At 39.5% G+C, this 18,869-nt stretch overlaps 1 protein-coding gene across 5 annotated transcripts in view; it reads left to right on the forward strand.

Moving 5' to 3' along the window:
* Positions 1–18,869, forward strand: part of LOC102299397 (vacuolar protein sorting-associated protein 13B) — a 306,909-nt gene that overhangs the window by 14,477 nt on the left and 273,563 nt on the right. For all 5 annotated transcript variants that reach the window (XR_006054780.1, XM_014336114.2, XM_042224168.1 and 2 more), the window contains exon 4: positions 10,687–10,804. Coding sequence is in view for 4 of the 5 variants with exons in the window: in XM_014336114.2 (XP_014191600.1) it covers positions 10,687–10,804 (118 nt within the window). In the remaining variant the exon portion in view is untranslated. The remainder of the gene's footprint in view (positions 1–10,686; positions 10,805–18,869) is intronic.

The following is an 18,869-nucleotide window of genomic DNA, read 5'->3' on the forward strand; positions in this document are numbered from 1 at the left end:
CCAACCATTCCCATTTTATTACAGTGTATCCATATAAATGGTCCACCCTGTACTTTACTTTTTGGGTGGATAGACTGTGAACTTCCTATAAAGTGATTAATAAAAACATTATGACCACTCACAGAAGAAGAAAATACTGCTATCTTGTAACAAGGTGTGATAATGGTTGGTTGATTAGTACAGAGGAACTTTATGTAGCCATTGTGTACGGTGCTGGAGAAATGGGAAGGGGTAAAAACAGATAAAAAAAATAATAAAATAAAATAAAAATTGATCAACTTTGAGCACGACCAAACTTGTGACTGACTCAGTGATGACTGTGTCAGATCATATCTGAAATGACAAGGCTTGTGAATTGCTTGCCATCAGCTGTGAACAAAGAATTTCCAAACTGCAACCTACTGACAGGGAATTGGGGGATGTGCTGGATCAAGTTTGATCCATACCCCCTTCACATCACAACTTACACCACTTAAAGGATCTACTGATTATATTGAATTCATAAATAAAACTTAAAACATTTGATCCAATGTAGTTTTTCCTTAAGTGTACATACTGCATGGTCTCTGACAGAATGAAACCTAGTGTGTATGTGGTCATTGAACTTAAATTTCACAAGTCAGAAGATGCAAAGGAAAAGTTGAAAGAAGTAAAAGGAAACAGCTTGTGGAAGTTTGCAATCAGATAGCACAAACTGAGTAATCTCTGTTCCAATGCCATCCGGAAATCTTGCCTTTGATTCTCTGCTAGCAGGAGCAAATGGCTTTCAGAGATTGCACCGTAAATCCATCTGATCATCAGCTCAGTGGGGCCTTGTCTTCAGGACTGAGGAGACAGAGGACAAAAACACAGAGCTTTGGAGAATCTATTTTCCTCGAATCTAACCCCCTATAGCAGTAACAAAACCCATCCATGACTGTAAATAATAAAAAGATGGAGTAATGTTGGCACACTGTTGACTCCTTAGGCAGGTTGGAAGCTGCAGCATGCATTCTGATGAGAGAAAAGGAGAACTACTGAAGGACAGAAGAATAGCCAAGTGCATGTGCTTGAGATTAGTTAAAAAGGATCTCTGTTTGTTTTGTCATTCAAAATGACAGTATATATGACAGTACAGTAATGGCAATCAAGAGAAATCGTTAGGCTGTTATGTGAGCTCTGCCTGAAAACTTACATACAATAAATCTGCTTTCTGCAAACTTGTGTTTATTGATTTTTCTCTTGTAGTTGAAGATAGATTTAACAATGAAGTATTGATGATTTGTACTAAAAATTTGAAATACTCCAGGAGACACTGGGTCTGTTGACAATAAGTAGAACTACTTGTTCAGAGTTGAGTGTTTTTTTTGTATTCTGCATGTTGGCAGGCCAACAGCTGGTGAACGGTTTGTTTCACGTGCAGCTTTAATGTTTACATATGCTGAAATTTTGTTGTCAGTAGGTCTGTATTTAATGGTGAGCTAAATATGTGTTAGTAATCATACACTGTCTCACTACTAGTCTGTCCCCTTTCTCTAGTCTCTAATGGAGAGTGACCCATTGCACTGATCTCTGTTCAGCATTCCAAAGTGATTCAAAGCATCTGTAGATGGCAGTGCAGAAGTGTGTCATTCCAGAAAAAGAGACCTTACCCTCTGCCACCATTGCTTGTGAGTCAGCCAAAGCTGAATTACCCATAGCTTTGTCTTTGAGGTCTGTGTTCCTGGTGGGATGAGGTTACTTCTGCTCCACAGACAAACCTCAGACACAGGAAAGCAGTTGGGGGGGAAACATTAAAGCCAGTGGCTTTGTGATTCCAGTGAATCAAGTGGTGATCAATACACACTGGCCAGGATGCTGCTACTCTACAGTTTAATCCCTGCTCTCAGGCCATCCGGGCTAGAGCAATCCCTCAATGCAGCTTGTTATTTGCTGCATGCTCCCACTGATATTGTAGTTTGGGAAATGATTACCATGCAATTAAGACTAATGTTCACTCCATTAGTCCTGTCCTCTTAGAAAAACTCTAGGATGATATTGTATTGCACTTTGGAACGGTGTTTGCTTTATAAGCCTTAAAATGTAGAAAGGACTGTAAGACGTGATTGCAATTTAGAGAAGAAATGTACCCTTTCATTTAGATCTTTAGATCATTATTTTTTTGTTGTGTGTCTTTTTGTCTTTATGCAATCTACTAAGATGGGTATTTTTTCACTTTCAGGGAGAAAAAGTTACTAAAAGCAGTAACCCTCGTGTTTGTGTGTACTTCTATATTGCACAAACTGTGCTCTGTTTCAGGATGAGTGCATGCTCAGTTTAGTAGACCCTTACTCAATATTCAAATGATGATCCCATTAATGACATGGCATTTCAACCACTAAAATCACATATGTAACCTATTTAGTAGAAAACCTTTTCTAATCATGTGTTCAGTTTTTTACTAAGTGAATTCTTTCTGTATAGCTAGCCTCTACCATGGCAAGTTCAGCCCCCTATCATGTGTGGGCAAGAGAAGAGAAATGCAGCATGAATAATGACCCAGCATTACACTTTCCATGGTGTATGTTGCAGATATAGATAAAACTGTGATACTTGGTTATAATTTCCTGACAAAACATATCTTGCACCAATATTGTGATGTGAGGTGGTTAACATGTAACCTTACAGAGACAGTACGCAGTATGAAGTAAAGTAGTTTAAAGTTTAAAGCAAGGTTTGAAAATGAAAATCTACAATAAATTGATGAGCTGTGATAGTTGCTTACTTTTTCTTAATGTACAGAGTGCTTTGAGGTTTCAGCTTTATTTAACCTAACCCTTACAGAAAATAAAACTCTTTCAGAACTTTACAGTTCAAAACCAATCTCAGAATAATCTATTAAAAATGTATATCCTCTATTATTCTTATTATAGAATTTTTCAATTTAGCTTTTTTTTTTATATATATCTCACAAAACAGGTGAACATTTTTTGGCCAGGGCCAGGACCTGTACTTTACTTTGCTACGGAAAACAGTAGGAGACCTGAGATCTATGGATAAGGACTAGCTTAGGATTCCAACATGTTTCATTGATGCAATTGAAATGATTTGTTTTTTATGTAAGGCTGACAGTTTTCCATCTCTCAACCAATGTGATGAATGCTGACACCACCTCAGTTGCTTTTGGACCCCAGTGTATAAAAGCTATGCAAACATAATGCCGGCTGCATTCCGCTTGCGTGCCTAAACCTCCTGCAGTAAGGCTTTGGTATTTCTCAACATTGACGGAAAGTCCTCTCCCATTTTGCTCTGTTTGATTTATTCTATCTTTCTGGTTTCAGAACATTGATGCTCTCCAAGAACACTTAGGCCTCTATAGTTTGTGCCTTCCAGCTGCACCTCACATGTGCAATTAAGTTGTCAGAGTAGCCTGAGCCGCTGCTTGCGTTGTTCTTGGAGACTGGTGCTTACATTGTTTAAGGTGTGCTTATGTTTTGTATAATGAACTTTTATTTGCGTATGAAAAAATCGGAAGGCCCAGAGATTGCATGGTTATGATTTGACAGTTGGTGTTAAAATCAGGTCTTGACCACTAGTTAGCAGCAATTTTCCAAAATGCTGATATAAAGATAAATAAGATATATAAAGAAATGTATATCTGGATCTTATAGACTAATAATTGTGAAGTAAAAAAGATGTGATTGGCAGTAATTACATAATAAATAATTAGAAAATAACTGGGCACTGCTGATTATTCTGAGTTAGAGCTATTCCTGCGTTTGGGAATTCCCCGTGTGTGTCGTAATTGACTTGTCTAAGATGTGTTGTTTTTTTTGTTTTTTTTGCACATGCCTGTGTGTGAGTGCGTATGTCAGGGATCTGTGTGGAGTGTTTTATTGTAGCTAACACATTGCAGTTATTAGCATTAGGGGGTAGCTGTGCCAGCGTAAGCAGAATGCCTCACATGCTCAGCCTGGGCTTGTGGTTAGCTGATGGAGACATCTGAAGGACCAGAGCCTCTCAGATCTAAATCAGGAACAATTTCTCCCTCTTTCCGATTCTCCCTCGATGTGTCTTTCTCTTTTGATATTCCTGCCTCCACTTTACTGTTGTCACAGTCCTGTTTTTCTTCTTTTTTTGACATGGCTTCTGGCTCTTTAATCTTTGATTCTCTCACTCTTTGCTTCGGTTGACTTTCTGTATTCTTCTATTTCCTTTCATGTTTTCTTCTTTTCCCTAACACTTGTTACTTGTGAACACTGAAGTTGAGGTCACTAGTAGGAGCATAAAGAATTTGAATGGGCTTCAATGGAAAGTGCAGTGGTTTGTTGTAATTATTTATCCAGGCTCCAAATTCCATCATGGCACCTATATTAGTTCAAGCCTGTTTGAATTCCTTGTTCCTGGATGTTAATCAAGTCTCAGAATTGGAGTTACTCAGACTCAGAGTCTTTTGTTTAAATAAAAAAATGTGCTAAACATTGTTTGTGAGGATAAAAGAGGACTGACCTCAGCACCCCTATTACTTTTGCAGACCTGCTTACTATTGTGGAGAAATGACTGCAAAAAGCGATTTTGTAACAAAGAATCCAGTTTTCTGCATGAATACACAGGGCTTTGAGATTTATTAGATTAATGTAGAATTATGGACAGTTAAACTGGAACAACATCGGCTACTGTACCGTAAACACAAGATTGGTTTCTGCTGGTTTTACTTAAGACAAATAAAATGCACTGGGCTTTGAACTATTACCTGAAAGTGCAACAGAACAAGAGTAGAGCCAAAATCACCTAAATGTCAAAAGTTTGAGGAGGGCACTTAACTTTTGGCCTTTGCCTTTTACATTTTACTTTTATCATTTACACTTTAAGTTTATCTTGTTGTATGTTTACTGGAACTTGGTTAAAGAGCTATACTGAAACTGCAGCCAGAGGTGATCTGTCTGGTGAGAACAGCACAAGGACAATGCCTGAACAAATTAAATACTCAGAAGTCAGAAGACCTCTTGTAGCTCCCTATGGGTCTGCTCTGTAACTGGGATCCCCGTTTGTCTTTGTTATTGTAAGTATGTTGGAGGCAGATAATAAACATAGACAGTTTGACTTGGGTAGAGCAGAGGCACTCTTGGCAGAAACCTCCAACATGACATCACCGGTGTCGTTGTGATTCCTCCCCCTTCAGAGTCAAATTCTTTTGTAATTATGCATTCTTCTTTTGGCACATGCTTGGGAATCTTTTCTATGTCTTTGCTCCCCCTCCTTAATGAATACTTTATATATTGGAGCTTCTGAAGGAAAGAAGGTGTTTGCTTTGTAGCAGTTTTGCTGGGATGGAATGTGCCTAGTAACACTTCAGGTATTACAGACCTATCACAGCTCCCGTCACACTTTAATAATCCAGAAATTCCCACGAGTATGTTTTTCTCTGTAGTGGTTATAGTAACAGCAAACTTGGTAAGTTGTGCATTTTCAGACTGCTGAAAAAGTTTAATTCTCAGATCTTATTCTGCCTTGTGCTTTATTGGTGCAGGAAATTTCATCTTATTGGCTACAGAACATTGTGTAGAGACTGTAATATTTAATTTGTGCAGTTAATCCACAGTAAATGGAAGTTTGTTTTTGTGTAGTGGATTCAGTTACTGAAACAGAGGGGGGGGAATAGACCACATTTTTGTGATATGCTACTTTCATTGAGATAATTATTCAGAATGTCACACAATGTGATATTCATCTGGGTTACTTTCAGGCTCTAATCCCCCCAATCTTCTATGGATTCCAGCTGCATGGCTCTAGTCCTTAAGTATTGGTCTGTATAGTATTTTATATTGTGTGTGCATGTACATTTGTGCTTTTTATGCACATATTTCTCTTTAAATATGCCTATGATGTCTGTGTATAAAATGCGTATCATAATTATAATATTAATACCCAACAGTTATTTGTGATGGAGACTGTGTGAAATTCTGTCCTCACTACTCCAGCTTCTGTAGTTCTCTTCTGTTTGAGGAGAAAATGAACCCTCTGTCTTTAATCATGGTAAAATAGCTTTCTTCATTTGTTACCGTTTCATTAAAAAGCCATTAGCAGCTAATTTTTAGCCGAGCTGATGGATGCGTTCGAAGCCAAGAGACGTTAAAGAAAAGGTAATCTGAGTCAACTGTGATGTTCTCTGTTCTTTTCAGCAAAAATTCCGGTGGGGTTGTCATCAATGGTTCAAACAGCTTAAGTGTAAAAGAAGTGGCTGCATACCATTTGACATTACTGGAACCATCCCAAACTGTGACATTATGTTTAAAACAGTGAGCCCCTTTTCATGTTTTTATTTCTCTCTGTGCCAGCTGGAAACCATTCTTATGAGAACCAGGGTCAACACTGTTAAAACAAGCTTCAGACTAGCTAATTATAGATGGGATGAGAAGCTCTAGAAGAAGTGGAAGGATGGAGACAATGTCAGATATAGGTAAAGAAGATGAAACATGAAAGATGGTGAGAGAGGGGGGAGATGAGACCTAGGAGCACTAAAAAAACAGAAGCACATTTTTAGGACAAAAGAGTATGTGTATCTCTTTAGTAGTGTTTTTTTTCACTATTGTTCTGGAAAAACAGCCTGGAATGTCCCACATTCTCATTATATCCTTTGAGTATCATATGATTCACTGGTTACTTGGAGGTGTGAATGCTAGGCCTTAACATGTCGGGCAGAGGTTCTGTGTGTGTCTGTGTTTATATGAGTACGTGAGTGATTTACAGGAGAAGGGGTTCTGTGTGAGATAAGGAGCCTATTGGGTTTCCTTCATTTATTTTCTCACTCTGTAGGCGTTCGCCCTCCCCTGCCGTGCCTCCAGTATCCAGGCCTGCTGCTTTGATGTCAGCATGAGTTCACCAGCAACCTGCAGAGGAAAAACAACAAAAACAGAGTGTGTTTATCTAGCAATGGTCTGCATGCTCCCATTAATGTGCTGAAACTGTGTGAAATTGACCAGTTTTAAAAATGTTTTGGTTTCAAAGATCAGGCGGTTGCAGAGAAGCGAGGTAGTCGGCTGCTGGTCCTTGCCAAATTTTTTTTTTCCTTGTGTTAAACTGAAATTGGAAAATACTTAGCAATTTCTGAAAAGGAAAAAATATAGTGCTTGTTTTTTTTGTCTAATATTTATTAAGAATGGGCAACAAAAACTCTGGTAATTTGCCTACTTTTCAGCCAGTCCAGGAAGCCTCAAATCACAAGAAACTGTAGCAAGGGTGTTATTCTGCTCCCGCAAATACTTTATAAGTAAGTATTTGCGGGAGTATAATGAGTATTTTAAGACATATTTGTATTTTTTGAAGCTTTACTAGTTTACATATATGTCATTGTCACTAGCAGATATGATGTTACTGGTTTCTAGTGTCTGTGAGTTATAGCCAGATTATTTGTACAAGGAACTTGTGAGTTTCTTATCTACAGAGGTGCTGTTCCTAATAGCTGGAGGTGGTGGTGGTATTCAGCTAATGCGCTGAGCAGCTCATATGGGTTGACCCTCCAGACAGACTCAGCACACCGCCTCCTGCTCCCTGACTGTGTCAGACGATTACAGGAGGACAGGGGTCACGTCTGGCCTTCCTGTGCCCTAACCCTCTATGGGTGCCCACTTACCCTCTGAGTAGGGGGTCCCCCTCACCTGTCAGTCACACCACCAGCTTCATGTTTCTGTCCCTTTGTTCTGGTCTCATTATCATCAAGTCTCTTTCACTCTAGACGTCCCTCAGCTTTTCTTGGTTTTGCTGTCTCTCTTTTTTTTTTCCACTGTTTTTTCTCTCGCTTATCAATTGGTTTCATGTCTCTCTTTTCCTTTTTAACTACCATCATATTTGGTTAACAGCTGAGGTGACATGCCTGCAGGGGAAGCAGCCCTACTTTTTCCGGTCCTCGTGTCTATCTTTCCTTCTCCTTTTCTCCATCCTTCTTAGGCTCCCTCCCTGTGCTGTGCCCTGCTGTGGAATTGGAGAGATCGATTTACTTGGCAGCAGCTGAGGGCAGGCTTCATTTGTCCCAGGGCTTCCTTCTGAAAAGGCATTTTTCACCTCTGGAGAATTGCTCACTGCCCATGGTGACATTGAGCGCTTAATTGCGCTACTTCCAAATTTGGCAGTCTTGTTCTTCATAGTGGCAGTTCAAATTGTTGAACTCGATGTACTCTTGGCTTGCTGGGCTATGCATTCCTTTAGGTATAGATATGAGACTAAAGGGGGAAGGAGACTGTTTCTTACTCTAATGTGCTCAAGCAGGGTATTGTGATGTAAACTAAGGATTGGAGTGTGTATCTTAAACCTTCCTAATCAAATAACAATCCCTTTTCTATTGTAGCATATTTAAATATTATAGGTGCAACTTTTCAAAGTGATGACAAATCTACAAAAGAAATGAGTAATGACCAGCAAATTTACACCTTATTATTCACAGATCTTTATTCGTTGTAACCTTGATGAAGTATTTATTATTTCTCCCTCTCTGTTTACCAATTCCCACCACTCTCTGATGAGGAAAAAACTGATTGCACAGTGGAGCTCTATTGGATAGGGCCTTAGTGAAGTAACATGTAAATATTTCTACCAGAGCCTCTCTCATCTCTTTTGAGCATTGAGTGTTTACTGCACTGGGGGATACTTCTGTCAGTGTGTCTGCAACTCAGATAATGCAAAGTATGTTTAAAACCAAATCATCATTACTCAACTACAACGAAAGGGTTCACTGTCATTAAATAGTGTTAGAACCAGGGATTGTCTGTTACATATGTAAGCTGCATGAATGTATTAAAATTTGCAACACGCGACCTGCCTGCAAAGGCTGTCTGTCAGTTTAAACTGGATCGGTTCAGTATTTATAAATAAAGTGTGTGTGTGGAGTAGCCAAATATATTTGGTTTTGACACCTTCAGTGCTTACATGTGTCAGGATAAGGGGTGACTCCTGAGACGCTTTAATGCTAAACACATGTGATCTCCCTTTTCTTGTCCAAATTATCTGACTAACCTACCACCCAGGCTGATTGTGCAAAGGTTACAGTGCTGCAGTAACCTCTAATCAACGCCACACTGAGTTTTAACTCAGTAATCTCTCCACCTTTTCACTAACTTCTCAGTTTTGCTTCTAATATATTGTTTCTTTGACACTGTATCTAATTTTTTCCCCATTTCTTCATCCCATCCACTGCTGCAGGCTTATGTCTACCATGAGTTTGAATATGAGGTATTTGCTATTATACATAGTAGCTGTTAGGAGTTCAACATTAGCTGCTGTAGTCATAGCATTTTTGTGCTCTGATAAGTTTTTCTCCCCTATTCTCCAAATTGCTCATTTATGGTTAAATTCGTCTTTATAACAGGGCTCGATATATTCCAAGATGCACACACGTTTATCATGTGGATACAGGGACAGATCTGACAGATTTCCACCCATAGAATCTTATTATTACTTCCAATCTTAAACTGTGACTTAGCAAATCTCTCAATCCCTTAAAAAGTCACATTTATTAAATTTACAAACTCAACCTTATTGTTGCCCCTTCAGTAGCTTTAATAAAATGTGCTGTTTTTAAGCAAAAAAAGAAATAAAAATAAGCCAAGCAATATTAGTATTGCTAGTGGTGCATTATTTATGCACCACTAGCAACTAGCTTGCTATGGACCAAAACAAATCCTGTTTTCCTTGCTTTTTGACTTTGCTGTTGGAACACAAACAACAGTGACGTCACTCCCAGCTCTGACATCTGACTTCTGAGGCAGATGGAATGCAGCATAAGTCCTTGGCTGTCAGTAGTCTAAAACCACTATTTCTGACCCCTCCACTGTTTGTCCTCATGTCTCTGCTGTTTTATTTGTACAGAACACCCACAAGCCCGAGGCTCTCTACGAGCTACAACAATAAATAAGCTCCTTAGCTTGAATCTTGGGTCATTCTGTTTATCACCAAGCTCATCTCTAAATGGGGGGTGATCATTTCATTTTCCTATATACACATTAATACATACACACACACACATTTTGCACTTATGTTCCTGGGCTTGACAGGCCACCGGTGTCTCCAGTGTGGATGACATGTGCTGTCATGGACTAGAGACCTTCATCTTTCTCATCCAAGGACCAGAGTTTATTTGTAGAGGCCACAGGGATGGTTGTTAAATGGTGGGAGGAAGGTTATTCAGAAGGCTATTCAGAAGGTTTAGTGTAAGAAATAGTGGTGCATGGTAAACTTTCTTCTTATCACTGCCACCGCCAGTGATGCAGGAGAGCAGATTCTCAGTTTATATTCATTTCATTACTCTCAGTAACCAGATACACTGTAACATAAATTGTCCTTGGAAGTTGGCACAGTCAAAGGCCGCAAAGATCCTCTTTTCCACTGTCTGATAACAAAATTTATGTTGCTTGGACCTAAGTGGACCCTGGTGTAGTCGTGGACAAAGGCATTATAATTGTAACTTAAGCCATTACATATAAACAAATATATTCAATATTGTTACTCTAATTTCAATCTAAGAAACATGTTTTATGCATGAAAATTCACATATTCCATATCTAATTTAAACAAGAACTAGTTTGCACAATCTAGGCTCACAACTACTATATGTTATATTATTACTTTACTTTAATGTGGTTATAACTGATAACTTATAACTGCAGAGCTCTTGTAGAGGCCCTTTTGTCCAGCTTCTGTCATCACAGGCATTGTTGTTTGTTTTTGTTTTATCAGGATGACCACGAAAGTGGCTCTAGTTCCACCAGTCGCAGTGTCTCAGACAGCTCCAAGGCTGTGGCCAAGCCCCGTCGCCTACAGCAAGCTGCCCCGAGTGACCCAGACCTGCCTCCAGGTAAGTGATGTAAACTGGCTCAGTGAGGCTGTTCTGATTCCCTCACCTACCTACTTGACATCAACATGTTCCTTAAAAGTGGACTGTCTTAACTACATCAGTTCATATGATCTGATATGGGACTGTCAAAGTGACCACCTCTGGTTAGCTATGACTTCCCTGCTCAACATGCAAACAAACACACAACTTCAGTATACAAAGACCAGAACTCTGCATTGGTCCAGTTTTGCAAACCTCCATTCAACTGCAGTTGCAGTTTCAGACTACCGGATTAACCTGTTACCTAAATAGGACCAACTACAAAGTGTGCTTAAAATAAATTTTTGGTGACACACTATGTATGTGCAATATTATAGTTATTATTGTTTTGGATTTGAGTTTTTATTTTTATTTCGTTTTTCGTTTTTGTTTTTGATTCTGTTTAGTTTCAGTTCATTTCCAGAGTGGGATTCTCCTGTGAGTTTATTATTATTATTATTATTATTATTATTATTAATTATTATCTTAATAAATATTGTTATTGGCAAGAACTAGGAAAATTTATTCAGGTATTGCAATAAAAGCAGATAACTTTTTGAATGTGTTGTAGACTTCCAAAGCTTCAAAAACGTGTCCACTACTGCCCCATCAAGGAAGATGTTGTTGTTATTTTGTTGTTGTTTTTTACCAAAATAACCAACACTAAAACTAAGGATATATCTATATATTTAGTTGGTTTTTTTTATTAGTTTTTCAAGTTCACAAAATTGCTTCAGTTAGTTTTATTTTATCCAAGGACCAGAGTTTTTTTTTTTCAAAAGTAGTTAACTAATATTTTTTTCATATTTTATAACTTTAGTATGTATGTATGTATCATCTCCCGTTTACCCTATAAGAGTTTTTAATTTGGGATGAGCCACGTAGCGCTGTTTTTCACAAGTGTAAATCACCCAGAGTGAGCATGGGGAATGTGCCTGTTATAAATCATACGGTGATGGCTCTTATCAACAAAGTTCCTTGACCACATGCCTCCCACAGGGCCACGGATTCCATGCCTACCTTACTGCAGCACTTTACTGCACCTCACAAAGAGCGGTTTTGTTTGAGAGTGGCTGAATAATAGAATTTAAAAAAATAATTTATACAGACCTTTCACACCAGAACTTGTGAACACCAGGGCCCTAGTGTGACTGAATGCATTTTTTTACCCTAATCTTTTATGTTGACAGTTTTATTTTTAAAATGTATGGATGCAGTTATTTCAAATACCTCTGAACATATAAACTTATGTAAGAAAATTTTCAAGTAGGTGTGCGACAACCTTTCAACCTTTAAGATCTATGAAAAATAATCTGTTTAGAGAGCACGAATGAAGGTAAAAACATAATCCAAGAGGCAGGGGTCATGAGCTGAGTTAGGTCAGCTTGAAAAAAAGCTTCACTTCCAAACCCTGGTGTGGTTGAATGTATGAACTTACACTCCTGGCTTGTTGTATCTTGGGAGGATCCATTTCCAGGCTTTACATTATGAGATAATATCTCTCCCCAGCTGTTAAAGCACAGTTCCTCACACCCAGGCATCTCCCTTTAGGGCTGCTTCCAACAGATCTCCCAGTAGTGTGTGTGTGTGTGTGTGTGTGTGTGCGCACGCGCGCGCCATGTTTTTAGTGTGTTCTTCTGTGTGCACACCCTTAACTTTTCTACTAGCGGACCTTATTTCAGCCCATTACAGACTGCAGAGACAACTTTGGGGTCAGAGGTTGCTGCACCTCGGTAATGGCAAGGAAGCAAATGAATGCCGTAATCCCAACCTACCTAATTAAAAGCTTGAGGTTAAAAGGTAGATGAGGTAAAACTAACCTGCTATGACTCAGACAGAGGATGTTTTCCCAAGAATAAGATACAAACCAAACCTGACAGAAGGCTTTAATGTAGTTGAAGTATGGTGTTTTTTTTTTCCAGAGATGGGATGCTTAACATTAGTGCCTCCACAATCTGTTAAAGTGCTGAAATGTTGTCTTTCAGAAAAAGATCATGTCACTACTATATTACAGTTCCTTTGAGTTACAGAAATACCTTCAAAAGCCATGGTATACATGTGCTTTTTTAATGTCATTTTATGTTTCTTTAAGTTATTGTAAGGGTAGTTAGCATTAATGATGCTAAAACATAGCTGGGAAGTGCGGCTTTGATGCAAAGACCATTCAGACTTTCAAATCTTGTGACAGAGATAACTCTGTCTCCATGTAAAAACCTAACATAAGTCATAAATAATACATTATCTTTGTAGAATGTGAACTGTTGTATGTACCGTATTGTATGAACATGTAATAGATCAACAAGTAAAATGGATGCACAGCTGATACATCTCCATATGGATATGCTCTTCAGTGCTAGTACTGGCCAATATACTACCTCACGTGTCAAACTCAAGGCCCGTGGGCCAAATGTGGCCCGCCACATCATTTTATCTGTTGTTTTTTTTTTTTTTATAACTACAAAACAAAAACATCCACAACAACAAAAAAGGATAGCAGCTTTTTCTCTAACATGTAGAAAAACAGTTACATATGTAACTTCTTTACACTGACAACATATGTAACTTCTTTACACTGACAGACAGGGGAGTTTCACTGGTCCAGCCCACTTAAGTGGGCTGTATGTGGCCCGCAATATAAAATTAGTTTGACAACTCTGTACTGCATTAGGGCTGTTTGAAAAGCTGCACTGTGCTTTCTAATTGTAACTGTATATTGAAAAAGCCACACAACAGTGCATCTTAATCTTGCATTTGATGGTCTTTTAGTGTAAATGCATAACATATGTAATGTAAATACATTTTGTTCAGAATTGTGCATCATTTTTCACTGCATTTTAATTTTCTGTTATTTTTTATTTTAATTACTCAATGTTTTTTTTTTTTAAATTTGGATTGTGCAGCAATTTGTGACTATATGTCTGTGTAAAGCACTTTATAAATAAACTGTACTTACTTACCTTTACCTATTATGATACATTATTACATACTTTCAGTCGCCATCATGCCATAAGCCAGTTTACAGCTTCCACACTGATACTTGTATTCTAATCCTACTACAGCTATTATGTCATATTTTTTAGAATTTTAAAAGACTGGTGATTAACATCCTTTTTTGTACTTTCTTGCTAAATATTTTAAGCTATGTCCTTTGTCAGTGTAAAGTTGGTTGTGCAAATAATTTTGTGTCAGAGGCAGTGATAGACAGGTATAATTTTAAGTAAATGGACGATACAAAAATGTGGCAATGGTTGTGTACTTGTTAGCCTTAAGGAAGATCTGTGTTAGATGTGAGACCCTGACAGCGCAAAGACCTGTTTAGATCTTTGTCAGTATCTGCGTTTAAAAACCACTTTGTTGCGTCTTATCCCTTTAACTCCCATCTCCTTCAAAACAACCAAAACTAAACATGGTGATACCAAAAGGCAGGCCCTTCACAATTATCCAGTTATTTAGCTCTGAGCTCTCACATGCTGAATGGATTTATCGTCCTCATTCACTCTGTGGTGGAAAATAGTGATGTTAATTCATATGCCATGGGATTGGTAGCCACACAAAGACCAAAGACCAAGTGCTTCCACCTTGGGCGATTCTGTGAGTGATTATGTTTACTGCTGCTTGTGGGGGGACGAGTGGCCACCGTTTGTGAGAACCACATTTGCCTGTTCCAGGAGATTCCTGCTTTGGTTCTATTCACGCCGTTGAAAATGTGGTTTGTTTTATATGACTTCAAAGCGATTTAATAGTGGCAGTTCTCCCTTTGAATCTGTGCTAGCCATACTGAAACCTCTGAATTTGGTGTATCAGAAGCTGCCCTCCAAATTTTCTGTTTCAAAGCGTGTAGTCCGCTTATAAGTCACAGCATGTTTTTGTGAGTGCAGTAGGATCTTCAGGATTTGGTTTTTTTTGTTTTGTTTTGTTTTTGTTTTTTGTTTTTTTACATTTTTTGATTGTGTGTCTAGTTGAAGGAAGCTAGTACACAACAAATATTCTTGACGTGCTTTCATGAGTACATAATTGAATTGTGTGCAGAGGGGATTATTGAGAATGAATAGTTATATCTATATATCTTCTGTTCCCTTAAGGAGAGGAACGAGGCCCAACACATAAGTATGGGAAATCACGCCCTCACGTTTTTCTTTATTTTAATGACTATTTACATTGTAGATTTTTACTGAAGGAATCAAAACTATGAATGAACACATACAGAATTATGTGTAGTTATTGGTAGTATGTAGCTTCATGAGGTAGTCACCTGAAATGGTTTTCCAACAGTCTTGAAGGAGTTCCCAGAGATGCTGAGCACTTGTTGGCCCTTTTGCCTTCACTCTGCGGTCCAAGTCATCACAAACTATCTATTGATTATACTATTGATTGGGCTTAGGTCAGGTGGCTGTGGAGGCACAGAACTCCATCACTCAATCACTGGAGAAGCTTTGGCAGCTTCGGCAAAGGTGTCACTGGTGCGCCTTTGCAAAGGCGCACCAGTGACAACCTGAACGGCAGCACCAGGTATTCGTAGACTATGCCCTCGAATGCATACCTGTGGTTCGGGTGTATAGCCACATGATTGTTGCAAACCAATCATCTGTATGCTCGAGTGGTATGGCCTTCGTTGTCCTCCACGAGGTTTGATCACTGGTGCATCTTTATTTACAAGGCCCTGCTTGGACAAATGCCCACCTACATTTGCGATCTGCTCACACGGAGGAGTACTGTTTCTTATAGCCTGCGTTCAAGCGATCTTCTTCTGCTCAATGTTCCATTTGCCAGAACTGAACTGGGAAAGAGGGCTTTTACTTATGCTGCCCCTTTTACATGGAACATGATGCAAAAAGACTGGAAGATAGCAGATCTTATTTCATTAAATGCCCAATTGAGAGAGCCAGAGAAAAATGTTTTTTAAAATGTAATTGTTACTTATAACATGTATGTAACTTTGTAATTTTAACATGTTGTCGCCTCTTGGCCAGGACTCCCTTGAAAAAGAGGTTTTTAATCTCAATGGGACTTTTCCTGGTAAAATAAAGGTTAATAATAATAAATAATCTGGGCCAGCTGCATTCAAAAGCTGTCTGAATGTTAGCGTCTTGAACTTGTTCATTCATAAATATTTGTTCATGACTCGGAGGTCAAGAATGGGATGAATAGTGTACTTATTTCCTCTCTGAGTATCACTGCTGGCTCCTTGTAAACAGTGGGTTTATAATTCTGAGGCGGTTGATCCGGAACTGCAACTGGTAACTGTGTGGTGAACAACCTGATCCTTAAGTATGTGGAAGATGATATTGTGCTGTTAGTCAACATCACCTCAGTAGAGTGTACACCAGGGGTGGGCAATCTCAGTCCACGAGGGCCGGTATCCCTGCAGGTTTTAGATCTTTTAGATCTAGATCACCTTGGGTCAACACACCTGAATCACATGATTAGTTCGTTACCAGGCCTCTGGAGAACTTCAGGACATGTTGAGGAGCTAATTTAGCCATTTAAATCAGCTGTGTTGGTTCGAGGACACATCTAAAACCTGCAGGGACACCGGCCCACGTGGACTGAGATTGCCCACCTCTGGTGTACACAGTGGATGATAGCAACGGTTCGCACCACCCACGGATAGGGCGCTTAAGTGTGTCACTGAGGGAGGTGAGCAGCTTCCTGGGCATCGGGTCCTGCTGGGGGCCCAAAGGTGGACCTTTGCTCCAAGCCAACTGACTTAGAACTTGAACGGGAGGCTGCGCTCTCGCTGGAGGCTCACCCACCGCAACAGTGTGTTCTGCTTTCTTGTTGGTGGCTTGGCTTCCCAGGGTCCCATTGTGGTTGTCCGGCCGGCGTGGCAGCGGCAGCGGCAGCACACTGGGCTCTCCTGCTCATCCTCCAACAAACCATGAATGTCCAGGCCGATGTCCAGCACATCATTGTCTTCCTGCGGAGTGCTGGGCTGAAGCCGGTCAGTGCTCCTGCATAGTTCTGGCTTGTCTTCGGTTAACCCATCAATATATTCTATGGGGTCAGCCCAGATAATTGCGGGGACATCAACAGGATACTCCTCGTCTTTGCACTTGGAGAGGAGAGGGTCATGCCATGTGAGGACAGTTGTGAACAGAAGATTTCTGCTTTTCTTGTTTCAGTTTTGTCTCCGTTCCAAAACGCAAAGTAAAACACTACACAGGAAGCTAGCAGACAATCGAGCTAACTAGCAGCAGCAAGTTTGTCCAGTTTAGCAAAGGTGTTCTTAGTTTTTATGCTCTTTACCTTTCTAAGGGATGACTGTGATAACAGGGGTAATGTGCGCAAGTAGGCCTGTGCATGTCATCACAGGTCATCCGCCTTAAAGGCTTGAATAGAGGTTTCAGCCAGGACACGTGGGGACGTGATATCCTGTACTTATGTGTTGTACCAAGTGAATTGACTGAAAGGAAACAATTTCTTCAGTTTTCACTGAGTGAAATTATATATCTAGCTGAATCACATTATATAGAGATCTTAGTGAGATCTTTTTTCATTTTCTTGTTGGAAACAACAATAAGAGACCTGATAAGAGTTTTCAGTCTACAGTTTTCAAACTAGTAAACAGCACTCATGTCATGAGCAAAACCAGAAGCAGAAAAAAAGGAAATGCACTAACTGTAGCTAAAAATAGCATTCTGTGATTTGATTTCATTAACAGTGATATAGAAACTAACCTGCATTTAATGCAAAGATTACAAATTGCAGCATCCTCACATCATAAATATCAGCAAGAAAGAAAAAAAAAAATCCAATACTGGATTGCTGCGATACAGTTCACTAATTTACTAAGACCATCCCCTCACTCTTATTTTGAAAGTGTAGTTGCAGCTAACCAACTTAGCCCAGCTGTCTCCACTGTCATTGACAGCAACTGGTGATAATAGTCCTTGTTCTGCTCCTGAGAGCCGCTGTGAGCTGGACAGCCAGTCTAACCAGAACCTGCAGTTTCAGACATAATTCATCTGACGTTCTATCTTGCACATCGAAGCAGCAACACAACAAGAACTAGCACTGCTAGCTGTTGAGAGTATTGGGACATTTACCCATAATGTAAATACAGAAGCTTTTGTAGTATTAGTGGAAACTGCTAACTAGGGAAAGAAAATATCCCATACACACGAAGGCTGGTAATTTCTCCAGCTGAGCTGTTGTTCTGCGTTGGTGCCTTGCTGTACCATGCATGGTTGAGTTCCTTGAATCTCCCAGTTTACTATAAGGGGCCCTAGAGCTAACTGAATAGTTAGCATAATTAGACGGCTTATATTGCTGCTTTAGTAAGAATCTAATCATATATTAATGTGTTTCCATAGTACTGCTGGAAAGTTACCTCAGCGGAAGTGAGATCCTTTCACTACTGTCTTTGCATTTTTTTACGTTACAAACTGAAAATGAATAGTGGCTTACTGTATTTTATTAAAGATGCTGCGTTCCACAACAGGAATTGTATTTATGCTTCTGATTACATTGGCAATAGTGCTAATACCATTTTAAATAACACAGCAATACAACATCACAGTATATTTAGTGTCTTATGGACTTGTCTTTTTCTTTATGGCTAATAACTGTGGCAAAGCTGATAGTTGCTAATACTTTCCATATACAGGAAAATGGTGAGCATGTACAGTATAGTGTTTCTTTCCTGTATTGCACAGAAGAGACCACTTGGCCTGTTCTTAGATCACATAAAGGAGCTGGTTTTTCCAGCCATTTTATGGTTGAACAGTTTTAAGTGGGCTTCTTCCCTGTGGGCTGCAGCACAGGTGCTGCCTGTGTCAATTGTTTACAGAAGTTCAGAGCAGTGCAATGGCTCACAGGGAGATGGATTGGGGCCTTGGACTTGTTACAAGGCAAGAAGAGGTATAACAAGTGTACAAGCATGTGAGAGAGAAAGAAAGGACACCCTGACATGTGTAAATTAGATCCAGAGAGGTAAATAGCAGGGGGTAAAGTGCTGGTTTTACTGCCCAGGCTGCAGGTGCAACATCGGCTTTCTGACTGACCCCAGAAAAACACACACACACACACACACACACACACACACACA

Source organism: Haplochromis burtoni, unplaced genomic scaffold (genome assembly GCF_018398535.1).
Source record: "Haplochromis burtoni strain Fernald_Lab_line unplaced genomic scaffold, NCSU_Asbu1 Contig_130, whole genome shotgun sequence".
NCBI classification, from domain to species: domain Eukaryota; kingdom Metazoa; phylum Chordata; class Actinopteri; order Cichliformes; family Cichlidae; genus Haplochromis; species Haplochromis burtoni.